This window comes from Dendropsophus ebraccatus, chromosome 2 (genome assembly GCF_027789765.1).
Source record: "Dendropsophus ebraccatus isolate aDenEbr1 chromosome 2, aDenEbr1.pat, whole genome shotgun sequence".
Lineage (NCBI taxonomy): Eukaryota > Metazoa > Chordata > Amphibia > Anura > Hylidae > Dendropsophus > Dendropsophus ebraccatus.
The window spans coordinates 2,399,822-2,414,303 of record NC_091455.1 but is presented as its reverse complement, the minus strand read 5'-3'; the positions used below and the strand labels follow the sequence as shown (position 1 = coordinate 2,414,303).

Below are 14,482 nucleotides of genomic sequence, written 5' to 3'. Positions count from 1 at the left end.
GGATGACAAAAAATGAGCAGCATACATCACACCCTGGTTATCTGTGCAAAAATCCTTTTATTCATGAAACTCGCCCCATATAGTCATAGCTACAACCACCGGAAAAAGTTCTAACCACACAATATTAGTAAGAAGACCCCTATCAGACCAAGAGCGATCCCACACCGACTCACACCAACGCCCGTTCCAGAAGGCCCCAAAACCAGTGGACCCAGCTGCGTCCTTAAAAAGGCCTAAAGCCCCAGACTCCATAAACTCCTCCTGGAAGAAAGTACAACCATTGAATTCCAATGAAAATCTGTGCTGTAACGACGGATCCTCCTTCAAATCAGAAGTCAATCTAATACGAGAGCCAGGACCATTGCCCCCCCCCCCCTCCCCTCCCCCCAATGGACAGATACATACTCCAAGAAAATATACGTCCCATGGGAATTATCCTGGTTGCAAAGATCAGATAGCCAAGTAGGCGCTGCATCTTCCTTAGGGTCCCTTTTTCTTCAGCAGCATACAATAAATACAATAAATAAGTGTCAGTCCTAATCACTAAAAATTCTATAGAAGGCAACGCTGTCTTCTCATGAGAGACAGGGACCCCAAAGCTATCAAACATGGCCATAAACCCAGACAGAGCCTACTGAATAGAGATGAGCGAACCTGGAGCATGCTGGAGTCCATCCGAACCTGAATTTTCGGCATGTGATTAGCTGGGGCTGCTGAAGTTGGATAAAGCTCTAAGGTTGTCTGGAAAGATTGATACAACCAATGACTATATCCATGATTTCCACATAGCCTTAGGGCTTTATCCAACTTCAGCAGCCACCGCTAATCACATGCCAAACGTTCGGGTGCGGATGGACTCCAGCATGCTCCAGGTTCGCTCATCTCTGCTGCTAAACCAATAAACAAAAAATCATCGAAATGATAAATAATCGCCCCAACCAGGCAACTCTGACTCAAAACCTATTGCAGAAAACTAGAAAAAGATTTAAAATAGGAACAAAAAAAAACACCACTTGCACCAACCAGTAAATCTAAAGGCCGATTTAATGTCAGCTAAGAGTCCTCTGCCCCTGCCTGCAGTCAACTCCACAGCTTGCTCAAAGGAGCTGAATGACACAGAAACAAGAAACCCCGCCCCCTGCCTGCAGTCAACTCCACAGCGTTCTCAAAGGAGCTGAATAACGCAGAAACAAAAACCCCGCCCCCTGCCTGCAGTCAACTCCACAGTGTTCTCAAAGGAGCTGAATGACACAAACAAAAACCCCGCCCCCTGCCTGCAGTCAACTCCACAGCTTCCTCAAAGAAGCTGAATGACACAGAAACAAAAACCCCGCCCCCTGCCTGCAGTCAACTCCACAGTGTTCTCAAAGGAGCTGAATGACACAAACAAAAACCCCGCCCCCTGCCTGCAGTCAACTCCACAGCGTTCTCAAAGGAGCTGAATAACGCAGAAACAAAAACCCCGCCCCCTGCCTGCAGTCAACTCCACAGCTTCCTCAAAGAAGCTGAATGACACAAAAACAAAAACCCCGCCCCCTGCCTGCAGTCAACTCCACAGTGTTCTCAAAGGAGCTGAATGACACAGAAACAAAAACCCCGCCCCCTGCCTGCAGTCAACTCCACAGCTTCCTCAAAGAAGCTGAATGACACAAAAACAAAAACCCCGCCCCCTGCCTGCAGTCAACTCCACAGCGTTCTCAAAGGAGCTGAATAACGCAGAAACAAAAACCCCGCCCCCTGCCTGCAGTCAACTCCACAGCGTCCTCAAAGGAGCTGAATGACACAGAAATAAGTCTTGACCACATCATCATTTAGCGAACCACCTTGTGATGGATACGTCTCCAGGAATTAGGTTCCGTTTTCGGCATTAGTCTTAAAGGGCAAACTCTGAAGTTTTGGAATGGAGACTAGGAAAACGGCCTTCAACCCTCCTTCTACAACTTCCTCTCACACCTTCTCTCTAACCACAGACAAATTCATTTTGACTGAACGCAAATTTTCATGTACAACACATCAAGGAATCCTACCAAGGGAACTGCTCTGGGAGCCGCATCGGTGCCCTTGGCCAAAGCCTCTGAGGGAATTACGCTGCCACAACTGAGTCGGCAAGTGGGAACCCAAGGGGGAACCTTACCTGACCAGGCCTCTAAGACACTTCAGGCACTGCGGATCTATTCACAATCACCCCACTAGATGTCGCCAGAGCCCCAGAGTCATTAACCGGTACACCCCCAGAGGGCACCGTAGAGGCAGCATCACTAACAAGATCTCACACCGGCAGCATCTCCCTCACGGCAGGAGGAGTAACCCAGGCATTCTGCAGAGCCACTTTAACCCTGCTCACCTCCGGAGCAACAGCGGAATCACCAGCGGCAGCAACGAGAAAAACGCAGCCACACCAGACCTCACGTTACCTTCCTGCAACAGGACAGAACATTCCGGTGGAAGACCAGGGAGGACACTGAGTGACTCGCCACTCTTCTCGGTGACTGCACTCCTCTTCCTTTGCCCGGCGTCCCGGTGGGAGGGAATGTGTCGCTGTTTCTTCAGCCGCTTCAGTGGCTCCTTGCGCAGGCTGGAACCCTCAGTCCCGATGTCCTGTCCATCGATGTGGGCTGCCTGCCCTCTTCCTCCGGTTAAAGCCCGCCAACGTTCCAGGCTCCTCCTCATCATGCGACACCACACAGCGTTCCTCGTCATCCTCAGCCAACTCCTGGACATGAGACAGTTTGGCCACCTTAGGCTGAGGCTGGGTACATAAAGGCTGGCGGCCCGGGATGGGTTCATGAAGGCTGGCGGCCCGGGATGGGTTCATGAAGGCTGGCGGCCTGGCATGGGTTCATGAAGGCTGGCGGCCCGGGATGGGTACATGAAGGCTGGCGGCCCGGGATGGGTTCATGAAGGCTGGCGGCCCGGGATGGGTACATGAAGGCTGGCGGCCCGGGATGGGTTCATGAAGGCTGGCGGCCCGGGATGGGTTCATGAAGGCTGGCGGCCCGGGATGGGTTCATGAAGGCTGACGGCCCGGGATGGGTACATGAAGGCTGGCGGCCCGGCATGGGTTCATGAAGGCTGGCGGCCCGGGATGGGTACATGATGGGTTCATAAAGGCTGGCGGCCCGGGATGGGTCATGAAGGCTGGCGGCCCGGGATCGGTTCATGAAGGCTGGCAGCCCGGGATGGGTTACAGTGTGTGGAGATCTATAGTTGGCAGCGTCAATAACCTGCGGGATTGGATGACTGACAGGTATGTAAGCTGAGAAATATCCAAGGGCCCCTCCATCCTTCCCCCTCAGAGACCCTGCAGAGGCCAAATATAAGTGTTACCTCATAAATGTCCTCAAGTCTATTCACTGTCCTCCTCCTCACTGTCTCACTCCCTGTCTGCATTTACTGACTGACTGACTCCCCATCTGCACCAAAAATTAAACTGAAATTACTGTCACAGCTGTTTTTTTGTTGTAGTTCAGCATAGCTCCACCCACCTGCTGGAATCTTCCATCAGGTGGCGCTGCTGGGTGTAGGTGTGAGTGTGTAACCATCCTGTGCTGCCTACCAGCTGGGTGTAGGTGTGAGTGTGTAACCATCCTGTGCTGCCTACCAGCTGGGTGTAGGTGTGTGTGTCTGTGTAACCATCCTGTGCTGCCTACCAGCTGGGTGTAGGTGTGTGTGTCAGTGTAACCATCCTGTGCTGCCTACCAGCTGGGTGTAGGTGTGAGTGAGTGTGTAACCATCCTGTGCTGCCTACCAGCTGGGTGTAGGTGTGAGTGAGTGTGTAACCATCCTGTGCTGCCTACCAGCTGGGTGTAGGTGTGAGTGTGTAACCATCCTGTGCTGCCTACCAGCTGGGTGTAGGTGTGTGTGTCTGTGTAACCATCCTGTGCTGCCTACCAGCTGGGTGTAGGTGTGTGTGTCAGTGTAACCATCCTGTGCTGCCTACCAGCTGGGTGTAGGTGTGAGTGAGTGTGTAACCATCCTGTGCTGCCTACCAGCTGGGTGTAGGTGTGTGTGTCAGTGTAACCATCCTGTGCTGCCTACCAGCTGGGTGTAGGTGTGAGTGAGTGTGTAACCATCCTGTGCTGCCTACCAGCTGGGTGTAGGTGTGAGTGAGTGTGTAACCATCCCGTGCTGCCTCCCAGCTGGGTGTCGGTGTGAGTGTGTAACCATCCTGTGCTGCCTACCAGCTGGGTGTAGGTGTGTGTGTCTGTGTAACCATCCTGTGCTGCCTACCAGCTGGGTGTAGGTGTGTGTGTCAGTGTAACCATCCTGTGCTGCCTACCAGCTGGGTGTAGGTGTGAGTGAGTGTGTAACCATCCTGTGCTGCCTACCAGCTGGGTGTAGGTGTGTGTGTGTAACCATCCTGTGCTGCCTACCAGCTGGGTGTAGGTGTGTGTGTCAGTGTAACCATCCTGTGCTGCCTACCAGCTGGTTGTGTGTGTGTGTGTGTGTGTGTGTGTGTGTGTGTGTGTGTAACCATCCTGTGCTGCAAGTAACACAGGTGACAGGTGCCGTCCTCTGTTGCTGGGGCATGATGGGAGTAGGGTGTGTTCTCTCTGTATACACTCTATAGTGCGCTGTATAACTCCTCCTGTCTGTCCTGGCAGTGATGGAGACACGCGGGAGGTGTCCTGGTTGGCCCAGCAGGCTGCGCAGCGCTATTACCAGAGCTGTGGGCTCCTCCCCCGCCTCACGCTGAAGAAGGAAGGGGCCCTGCTGGCCCCCGGGGACCGCATCCTCCATGTCCTGCAGAGCAATGAGGAGGTGAGTGGTGTGCAGTGCCCTGCCGTCTCCTCCGGGGGGAGCTGTGTCTCATTCTCTCTCTTATCTCCTGCAGGTTGTGGCAGAGGTGCACTCCTGGGATCTGCCGCCCATCACCGACCGTTATAGGAAGGCCTGTCAGAGCCTGGCCCTGGGTGAGTGTGGGGCCCCGGGGTCCTCTATAGGAAGGCCTGTCAGAGCCTGGCCCTGGGTGAGTGTGGGGCCCCGGGGTCCTCTATAGGAAGGCCTGTCAGAGCCTGGCCCTGGGTGAGTGTGGGGCCCCGGGGTCCTCTATAGGAAGGCCTGTCAGAGCCTGGCCCTGGGTGAGTGTGGGGCCCCGGGGTCCTCTATAGGAAGGCCTGTCAGAGCCTGGCCCTGGGTGAGTGGGGCCCTGGGGGTCCTCTATAGGAAGGCCTGTCAGAGCCTGGCCCTGGGTGAGTGTGGGGCCCCGGGGGTCCTCTATAGGAGTGTGGGGCTCCAGGGTGATGACTTTGTGGCCTGCTAAGGGGTGTAGTTTTTCAGGGTGACAGCTGTGTGGCCCTGCTGTAGGTGTGGGGGGCCAAGGTGATGGCTGTTTGGCCCCATTGTTGGTGTGGGGCCCTGGGGTAATGGCTATGTGGCCCCGGGTGATGGCTGTTTGGCCCCATTGTTGGTGTGGGGCCCTGGGGTAATGGCTATGTGGCCCCGGGGTGATGGCTGTTTGGCCCCATTGTTGGTGTGGGGCCCTGGGGTAATGGCTATGTGGCCCCGGGGTGATGGCTGTTTGGCCCCGTTGTTGGTGTGGGGCCCTGGGGTGATGGCTGTGTGGCCCTGCTGAGGGTGTGGTACTCTGGGGTGACGGCTGTGTGGCCCCGCTGCCTCTCACCCTCTCTTCTTCTGTAGAGGAGAATCCCCTGGTGCGGAAGGCTCTGGAGCAGCAGGAGATGAGCCCGTCTATGTCCCTCTGCCGCCTCTCCCTGCGGGGGAACCACCTGTGCCCGCTGATCCGCTCCTTGAAGCTGCAGAGCTCCCTGCGCCAGCTGCATCTCAGCGGAAACCTCCTGGGGGATGGGGAGGTGGAGGAGCTGCTGGCCATGCTGGGGACCCTGCCCAACCTCACCCACCTGGACCTCTCCTCCAACCGGCTGAGCCATGAGGGTATCAGGAGGATGGTGCCCGCCCCGGGCAGCCCCGACTACAGAGCCCTGGAGGTGAGGCTGGAGAATGGTGGGGATGGTGTGAATGATGATATAGATGGTGGTGATGGTGATGATTAAGTGGATGATGGTGGTGCGGGTAATGATGGTTATGATGATGTGGATGATGGTGGTGCGGGAAATGATGGTTATAATGGTTTGGATGATGGTGGTGGTGGTAATGATGACTATAATGGCTTGGATGATGGTGGTGGTGATGCGGGTAATGATGGTTATGATGATGTGGATGATGATGGTGGTGGTGCGGGTAATGATGGTTATGATGATGTGGATGATGATGGTGGTGGTGGTGCGGGTAATGATGGTTATAATGATGGTGGTGGTGCGGGTAATGATGGTTATGATGATGTGGATGATGGTGGTGCGGATAATGATGGTTATGAAGATGTGGATGATGGTGATGGTGGTGCGGGTAATGATGGTTATAATGATTTGGATGATGGTGGTGGTGATGCGGGTTATGATGGGTATGATGATGTGGATGATGATGGTGGTGGTGCAGGTAATGATGGTTATGATGATGTGGATGATGGTGGTGGTGATAATGATGGTTATGATGATGTGGAGGATGATGGTCCCTCAGTAATGGTGTCTCATCTGCTCTTCTAGAAGCTGGAGGAGCTGGACCTGAGCCTAAACCCTCTGGGTGACGGGTTGTCCCACCCGCTGTCCTCACTGCTGCTGCACTGCCCAGTGCTCACCACCCTGCGCCTGCAGTCCTGCCAGCTGTCCGCCAAGTTCCTGCAGCAGTATCGCCTCCTACTGGCCAATGCCTTTAAAGGTGGGGCACGTGACGTAATACCCCCCCCAAACACACACACATTACACAGAGGAGCCACACATGGGACATAATAACCCCCACCCCCCACATTACACAGAGGAGCCACACATGGGACATAATAACCCCCACCCCCCACATTACACAGAGGAGCCACACATGGGACATAACCCCCACCCCACATTACACAGAGGAGCCACACATGGGACATAATAACCCCCACCCCCCACATTACACAGAGGAGCCACACATGGGACATAACCCCCCCCCACATTACACAGAGGAGCCACACATGGGACATAACCCCCCCCCACATTACACAGAGGGGCCACACATGGGACATAACCCCCTCCCCCCCACACACATTACACAGAGGGGCCACACATGGGACATAACCCCCCCCCCACACACACATTACACAGAGGAGCCACACATGGGACATAATAACCCCCACCCCCCACATTACACAGAGGAGCCACACATGGGACATAACCCCCCCCCACATTACACAGAGGGGCCACACATGGGACATAACCCCCCCCCCCCCACACACATTACACAGAGGGGCCACACATGGGACATAACCCCCCCCCCCACACACATTACACAGAGGAGCCACACATGAGACATAACCCCCCCCACACACACACATTACACAGAGGAGCCACACATGGGACGTAATAACCCCCCCCCCCCCCATTACATAGAGGAGCCACACATGGGACATAACCCCCCCCCACACACATTACACAGAGGAGCCACACATGGGACATAACCCCCCCCACACACACACATTACACAGAGGAGCCACACATGGGACGTAATAACCCCCCCCCCCCCCACATTACATAGAGGGGCCACACATGGGACGTAATAACCCCCCCCCCCATTACACAGAGGAGCCACACATGGGAAGTAATAACCCCCCCCCCCCATTACATAGAGGAGCCACACATGGGAAGTAATAACCCCCCCCACACATTACACAGAGGAGCCACACATGGGAAGTAATAACCCCCCCCCCCCCATTACATAGAGGAGCCACACATGGGACGTAATAACCCCCCCCCCACATTACACAGAGGAGCCACACATGGGACGTAATAACCCCCCCCCCCCCCCCACATTACACAGAGGGGCCACACATGGGACGTAATAACCCCCCCCCCACACACACATTACACAAAGGGGCCACACATGGGACGTAATAACCCCCCCCCACACACACACACACACACACACATTACACAGAGGGGCCACACATGGGACGTAATAACCCCCACCCCACATTACACAGAGGGGCCACACATGGGACGTAATAACCCCCCCCCCACATTACACAGAGGGGCCACACATGGGACGTAATAACCCCCCCACCCCACATTACACAGAGGGGCCACACATGGGACGTAATAACCCCCCCACCCCACATTACACAGAGGGGCCACACATGGGACGTAATAACCCCCCCCCCACACACATTACACAGAGGGGCCACACATGGGACGTAATAACCCCCCCCACACACACACACACACATATTACACAGAGGGGCCACACATGGGACGTAATAACCCCCACCCCACATTACACAGAGGGGCCACACATGGGACGTAATAACCCCCACCCCACATTACACAGAGGGGCCACACATGGAACGTAATAACCCCCCCCCCACATTACACAGAGGGGGCCACACATGGGACGTAATAACCCTCCCCCCAACCCCCCCCCCCCCCCCCCCACACACACACCACACACACACAAACACACACACACACACACACACATTACACAGAGGGGCCACACATGGGACGTAATAACCCCCCCACCCCACATTACACAGAGGGGCCACACATGGGACGTAATAACCCTCCCCCCCCCCCCCCCCCCCCTCCCCCCCCTCCCCCCCCCCCCCCCCCCCCCACACACACACACACACACACACACACACACACACACACACACACACACACACACACACACACACACACACACACATTACACAGAGGGGCCACACATGGGACGTAATAACCCCCCCACCCCACATTACACAGAGGGGCCACACATGGGACGTAATAACCCCCCCCACACACACACACACACACACATTACACAGAGGGGCCACACATGGGACGTAATAACCCCCACCCCCCACATTACACAGAGGGGCCACACATGGGACGTAATAACCCCCCCCCCCCCCCCCCACACACACACACATTACACAGAGGGGCCACACATGGGACGTAATAACCCCCACCCCACATTACACAGAGGGGCCACACATGGGACGTAATAACCCCCACCCCACATTACACAGAGGAGCCACACATGGGACGTAATAACCCCCCCCACACACACACACACACACACACACACATTACACATTACACAGAGGGGCCACACATGGAACGTAATAACCCCCCCACACACATTACACAGAGGAGCCACACATGGGACATAACCCCCCCCCCCCACATTACACAGAGGAGCCACACATGGGACGTAATAACCCCCACCCCACATTACACAGAGGGGCCACACATGGAACGTAATAACCCCCCCCCACATTACACAGAGGGGCCACACATGGGACGCAATAACCCTCCCCCCAACCCCCCCCCCCCCCCCCCACACACACACATTACATAGAGGGGCCACACATGGGACGTAATAACCCTCCCCCCAACCCCCCCCCCCCCACACACACACACACATTACACAGAGGGGCCACACATGGGACGTAATAACCCTCCCCCCAACCCCCCCCCCCCCCCCCCACACACCCACACACACATTACACAGAGGGGCCACACATGGGACGTAATAACCCCCCCCCCCCCCCCACATTACACAGAGGGGCCACACATGGGACGTAATAACCCCCCCACACACACACACACACACACACACACACACACACACACACACATTACACAGAGGGGCCACACATGGGACGTAATAACCCCCCCCCCCCCCCCACATTACACAGAGGGGCCACACATGGGACGTAATAACCCCCCCCCCCCCCCCCCACACACACACACACACACACACACACATTACACAGAGGGGCCACACATGGGACGTAATAACCCCCCCACCCCACATTACACAGAGGGGCCACACATGGGACGTAATAACCCCCCCACACACACACACACACACACATTACACAGAGGGGCCACACATGGGACGTAATAACCCCCACCCCACATTACACAGAGGAGCCACACATGGGACGTAATAACCCCCACCCCACATTACACAGAGGAGCCACACATGGGACGTAATAACCCCCCCACACACATTACACAGAGGGGCCACACATGGGACGTAATAACCCTCCCCCCAACCCCCCCCCCCCCCCCCCCACACACACACACACACACACATTACACAGAGGGGCCACACATGGGACGTAATAACCCCCCCCCCCACACATTACACAGAGGGGCCACACATGGGACGTAATAACCCTCCCCCCAACCCCCCCCCCCCCCCCCCCCCCCCACACACACACACATTACACAGAGGGGCCACACATGGGACGTAATAACCCCTTCTTCCCTCCTTTCCTCTTCCCTCCTCTCTTCCCTTCTTCTTCCCTTCTCTCTTCTCAGCTTTTCTCCCCTATTTCTCATACATTCTTCATCTTCCCTTTTTCATCCTCTTCCCTCCTCCTCCTCCCTTCCTTTCCTCTTCCTTCCTTCCTTCCCTGCTCCCCTTCTCTGGTTGTCGTTTTCCTGCGTCTTCTGGTTGTCAGAAGTTGATGAGTTGTGTTGTCCTGTCAGGTGCTGTTCACTTGAAGAACCTCTCACTCTCCCATAATCCTCTGGGTTCAACAGGGGTGGAGCTTGTGCTAAAGACCATTCCCCATGAGACGCTCTCCCGTCTTGAGCTCCGAGCTGTGACTGGGGGGGATACTCTGATTATGGAACCCCTGATAAGATACCTGAGTCAGGTGAGCACACTAGACCCCTTCCTCGGTGATGTCCCCTGTGCACGCCTCCATCTTACCCCACTGTGTCTCCCCTGCAGGATGGCTGTGTCCTCTCTCACCTGGCACTCTCTGCCAATCACCTGGGTGATGAATCTGTGCGGGACCTGGCCAGGTAAGGTGGCTGCCACTGCCGAGGGCTGTCAGGTAATGCTAGAAGTAGCTGCATGTAACACTTTCGCTCTCTCTCTTCAGATGTCTCCCCGTCTGCTCCTCTTTGACGTTTCTAGATCTCTCAGGTAATCCTAAAATTGGATCGAATGGATTTCATTACCTGCTGAAGGGGATTCAGGAGGGAAACCGAGATATGCAGGAACTTAACCTCACAGGTGAGATCTGTGGCTACTGCAGCTTGGGACCCCTGATATGGGCCCTAAAACGAGTCCCAGAGGTCGGTCATGGAGCTATCCCTGTCTGTGGTGCCAGGGTCAGTAGTAAGTGCCTCATCCCTGGAGTGTTATGTGACATGTGGGGCTCCACCCAAGAGCCAGGGTCATCAGTAAGTGCCCCATCCCTGGAGTGTACTGTGACATGTGGGGCCCCACCCAAGAGCCAGGGTCAGCAGTAAGTGCCTCATCCCTGGAGTTTTCTGTGACATGTGGGGCTCCACCCAAGAGCCAGGGTCAGCAGTAAGTGCCTCATCCCTGCAGTGTTCTGTGACATGTGGGGCCCCACCCAAGAGCCAGGGTCAGCAGTAAGTGCCTCATCCCTGCAGTGTTCTGTGACATGTGGGGCCCCACCCAAGAGCCAGGGTCATCAGTAAGTGCCCCATCCCTGGAGTGTACTGTGACATGTGGGGCCCCACCCAAGAGCCAGCGTGTCAGTAAGTACCTCATCCCTGGAGTGTTCTGTGACGTGGTGCCCCACCCAAGAGCCAGCGTGTCAGTAAGTACCTCATCCCTGGAGTGTTCTGTGACATGTGGGGCCTCACCCAAGAGCCAGCGTGTCAGTAAGTACCTCATCCCTGGAGTGTTCTGTGACGTGGTGCCCCACCCAAGAGCCAGGGTCAGCAGTAAGTGCCTCATCCCTGGAGTGTTATGTGACATGTGGGGCCCCACCCAAGAGCCAGGGTCAGCAGTAAGTGCTCCATCCCTGGAGTGTTCTGTGACGTGGTGCCCCACCCAAGAGCCAGGGTCAGCAGTAAGTACCTCATCCCTGGAGTGTTCTGTGACGTGGTGCCCCACCCAAGAGCCAGCGTGTCAGTAAGTACCTCATCCCTGGAGTGTTCTGTGACATGTGGGGCCCCACCCAAGAGCCAGCGTGTCAGTAAGTACCTCATCCCTGGAGTGTTCTGTGACGTGGTGCCCCACCCAAGAGCCAGCGTGTCAGTAAGTACCCCATCCCTGGAGTGTTCTGTGACATGTGGGGCCCCACCCAAGAGCCAGGGTCAGCAGTAAGTGCCTCATCCCTGGAGTGTTCTGTGACATGTGGGGCTCCACCCAAGAGCCAGGGTCAGCAGTAAGTGCCTCATCCCTGGAGTGTTCTGTGACGTGGTGCCCCACCCAAGAGCCAGGGTCAGCAGTAAGTGCCCCATCCCAGGAGTGTTCTGTGACATGTGGGGCTCCACCCAAGAGCCAGGGTCAGCAGTAAGTGCCTCATCCCTGGAGTGTTCTGTGACATGTGGGGCTCCACCCAAGAGCCAGGGTCAGCAGTAAGTGCCTCATCCCTGGAGTGTTCTGTGACATGTGGGGCTCCACCCAAGAGCCAGGGTCAGCAGTAAGTGCCTCATCCCTGGAGTTTTCTGTGACATGTGGGGCTCCACCCAAGAGCCAGGGTCAGCAGTAAGTGCCTCATCCCTGCAGTGTTCTGTGACATGTGGGGCCCCACCCAAGAGCCAGGGTCAGCAGTAAGTGCCTCATCCCTGGAGTGTTCTGTGACATGTGGGGCCCCACCCAAGAGCCAGGGTCAGCAGTAAGTGCCTCATCCCTGGAGTGTTCTGTGACATGTGGGGCCCCACCCAAGAGCCAGGGTCAGCAGTAAGTGCCTCATCCCTGGAGTGTTCTGTGACATGTGGGGCCCCACCCAAGAGCCAGGGTCAGCAGTAAGTACCTCATCCCTGGAGTGTTCTGTGACATGTGGGGCTCCACCCAAGAGCCAGGGTCAGCAGTAAGTGCCTCATCCCTGGAGTGTTCTGTGACATGTGGGGCCCCACCCAAGAGCCAGGGTCAGCAGTAAGTACCTCATCCCTGGAGTGTTCTGTGACATGTGGGACCCCACCCAAGAGCCAGCGTGTCCGTAAGTGCCTCATCCCTGGAGTGTTCTGTGACATGTGGGGCTCCACCCAAGAGCCAGGGTCAGCAGTAAGTGCCCCATCCCTGGAGTGTTCTGTGACATGTGGGGCCCCATACTTGTGCTCTTGCCCATCATAGGATCTAAGGTCACATTCTGATTAGAAGGGGATATCTAGGTGAAAGCTATGATTAGTTGGGGGATCAGGTCTGTGGGTTTCCAGATTTGTAGAGAGTTTCTGTTGCTCCTCCGGTGTTAAATAAAGGTAATCTATCCTCAGGGGAGGGGTGGAAGTTAGAGCCTGTGACCCCAAAAAGCAGATGGGAGATCCATAAGTATCCCGCTGTCTCTCGGACAGTGTGAGGTGCAGCCAGTGTCCCGGGCTGGGGGTCTCTGACTTCACCATTGCTTGTTTTTCAGGTTGCGGTATCCAGGGGCCCTTTAACAGCGGCTCCTTAGACGTCTTGTCCTCCCTCCTCCATGAGCTCAGGCTCGGCTCCCACAGCCTCTCTAAAAAGGACAGAGAGATGTTGCTGCAGGCCTGGCCCAGAGACCCGCTTGTCCTTAGTCACCAGAGCAAACTCTTCTTCAAAAGGCTGACGTGAGCATTCGGGGACTATGGACGGAGGAGGTTTGGTGCATATGGATCTGCTACCCTGTGGTCACCTGGGAGAAGACAAAGGATCTACCTGGTTCTCTCCCACCCACCACTGGCCTGTGCTTGCTCCACAAAACACTGCACCTCTAGTGAGGCCTCCTGGATGTTGGGTCTCGTGGTTGGTGGAGCTGTCCCGTCACTTTAGGGCACGTCTATGACTTTACTTCATCCTAAGCCAGTTGACTGCTGCTGTTCTTTAAGGGGTTGGTGCAGGAGGTAGGGGGGGGGGGGTGCAATGTCAGCCAGAGCCCAGGACAGAGGGTGGGACATGCAGACATGAATCCCCCATCCCCAGGTCTGGAGCAGGCAGTTGAGATGGTGATACACTATGTATGGAGCTGCATACACTTAATGTATCGTATACCATCCCTGCACCATGTAAATGACGTGGTGCATGCTGGGGCTCTGTCACTGGTGGGGTCATGCAGCAGGGTTCCAGCATTGCTGTAGAACATCACTCATCCCTACATTTACTTGTATGGTTTTTATCTGATGTTTTTATGTGAAACTGATAATCTATTTATTTGTTGAACGTCTGTAAATAAAGGGGTATTGTGTGATCCAAGGTCTGTGGACTGTACGGGCTCCTGATCCACCGCTGATTCCAACCCAGCAATCTGTGGACCATACGGACCCCCCTACTCCCCTCAGCCGAAGAGAATTATGGTGAAGTTAGAGTTTAGCTCCTCCTCTCCAGCAGATCACATTACACTGTAGCTCCTCCTCTTCCAGCAGATCACATTACACTGTAGCTCCTCCTCTCCAGCAGATCACATTACGCTGTAGCTCCTCCTCTCCAGCAGATCACATTACACTGTAGCTCCTCCTCTCCAGCAGATCACATTACACTGTAGCTCCTC

At 55.6% G+C, this 14,482-nt stretch overlaps 1 protein-coding gene across 5 annotated transcripts in view; it reads left to right on the top strand.

Annotated features, from left to right (window-relative positions):
* Window positions 1–14,168, top strand: part of TONSL (tonsoku like, DNA repair protein) — a 41,565-nt gene extending 27,397 nt beyond the window's left edge. For 4 of the 5 annotated variants that reach the window (XM_069956874.1, XM_069956871.1, XM_069956872.1 and 1 more), the window contains exons 19-26: window positions 4,605–4,761; window positions 4,835–4,913; window positions 5,641–5,948; window positions 6,564–6,735; window positions 10,530–10,699; window positions 10,777–10,850; window positions 10,931–11,064; window positions 13,385–14,168. In XM_069956874.1, coding sequence (XP_069812975.1) covers window positions 4,605–4,761; window positions 4,835–4,913; window positions 5,641–5,948; window positions 6,564–6,735; window positions 10,530–10,699; window positions 10,777–10,850; window positions 10,931–11,064; window positions 13,385–13,569 — 1,279 coding nt within the window. In that variant the 3' untranslated portion in view covers window positions 13,570–14,168. The remainder of the gene's footprint in view (window positions 1–4,604; window positions 4,762–4,834; window positions 4,914–5,640; window positions 5,949–6,563; window positions 6,736–10,529; window positions 10,700–10,776; window positions 10,851–10,930; window positions 11,065–13,384) is intronic. The other variant, XM_069956873.1, reaches the window with a different exon arrangement.
* Window positions 14,169–14,482: the final 314 nt, after the last annotated feature.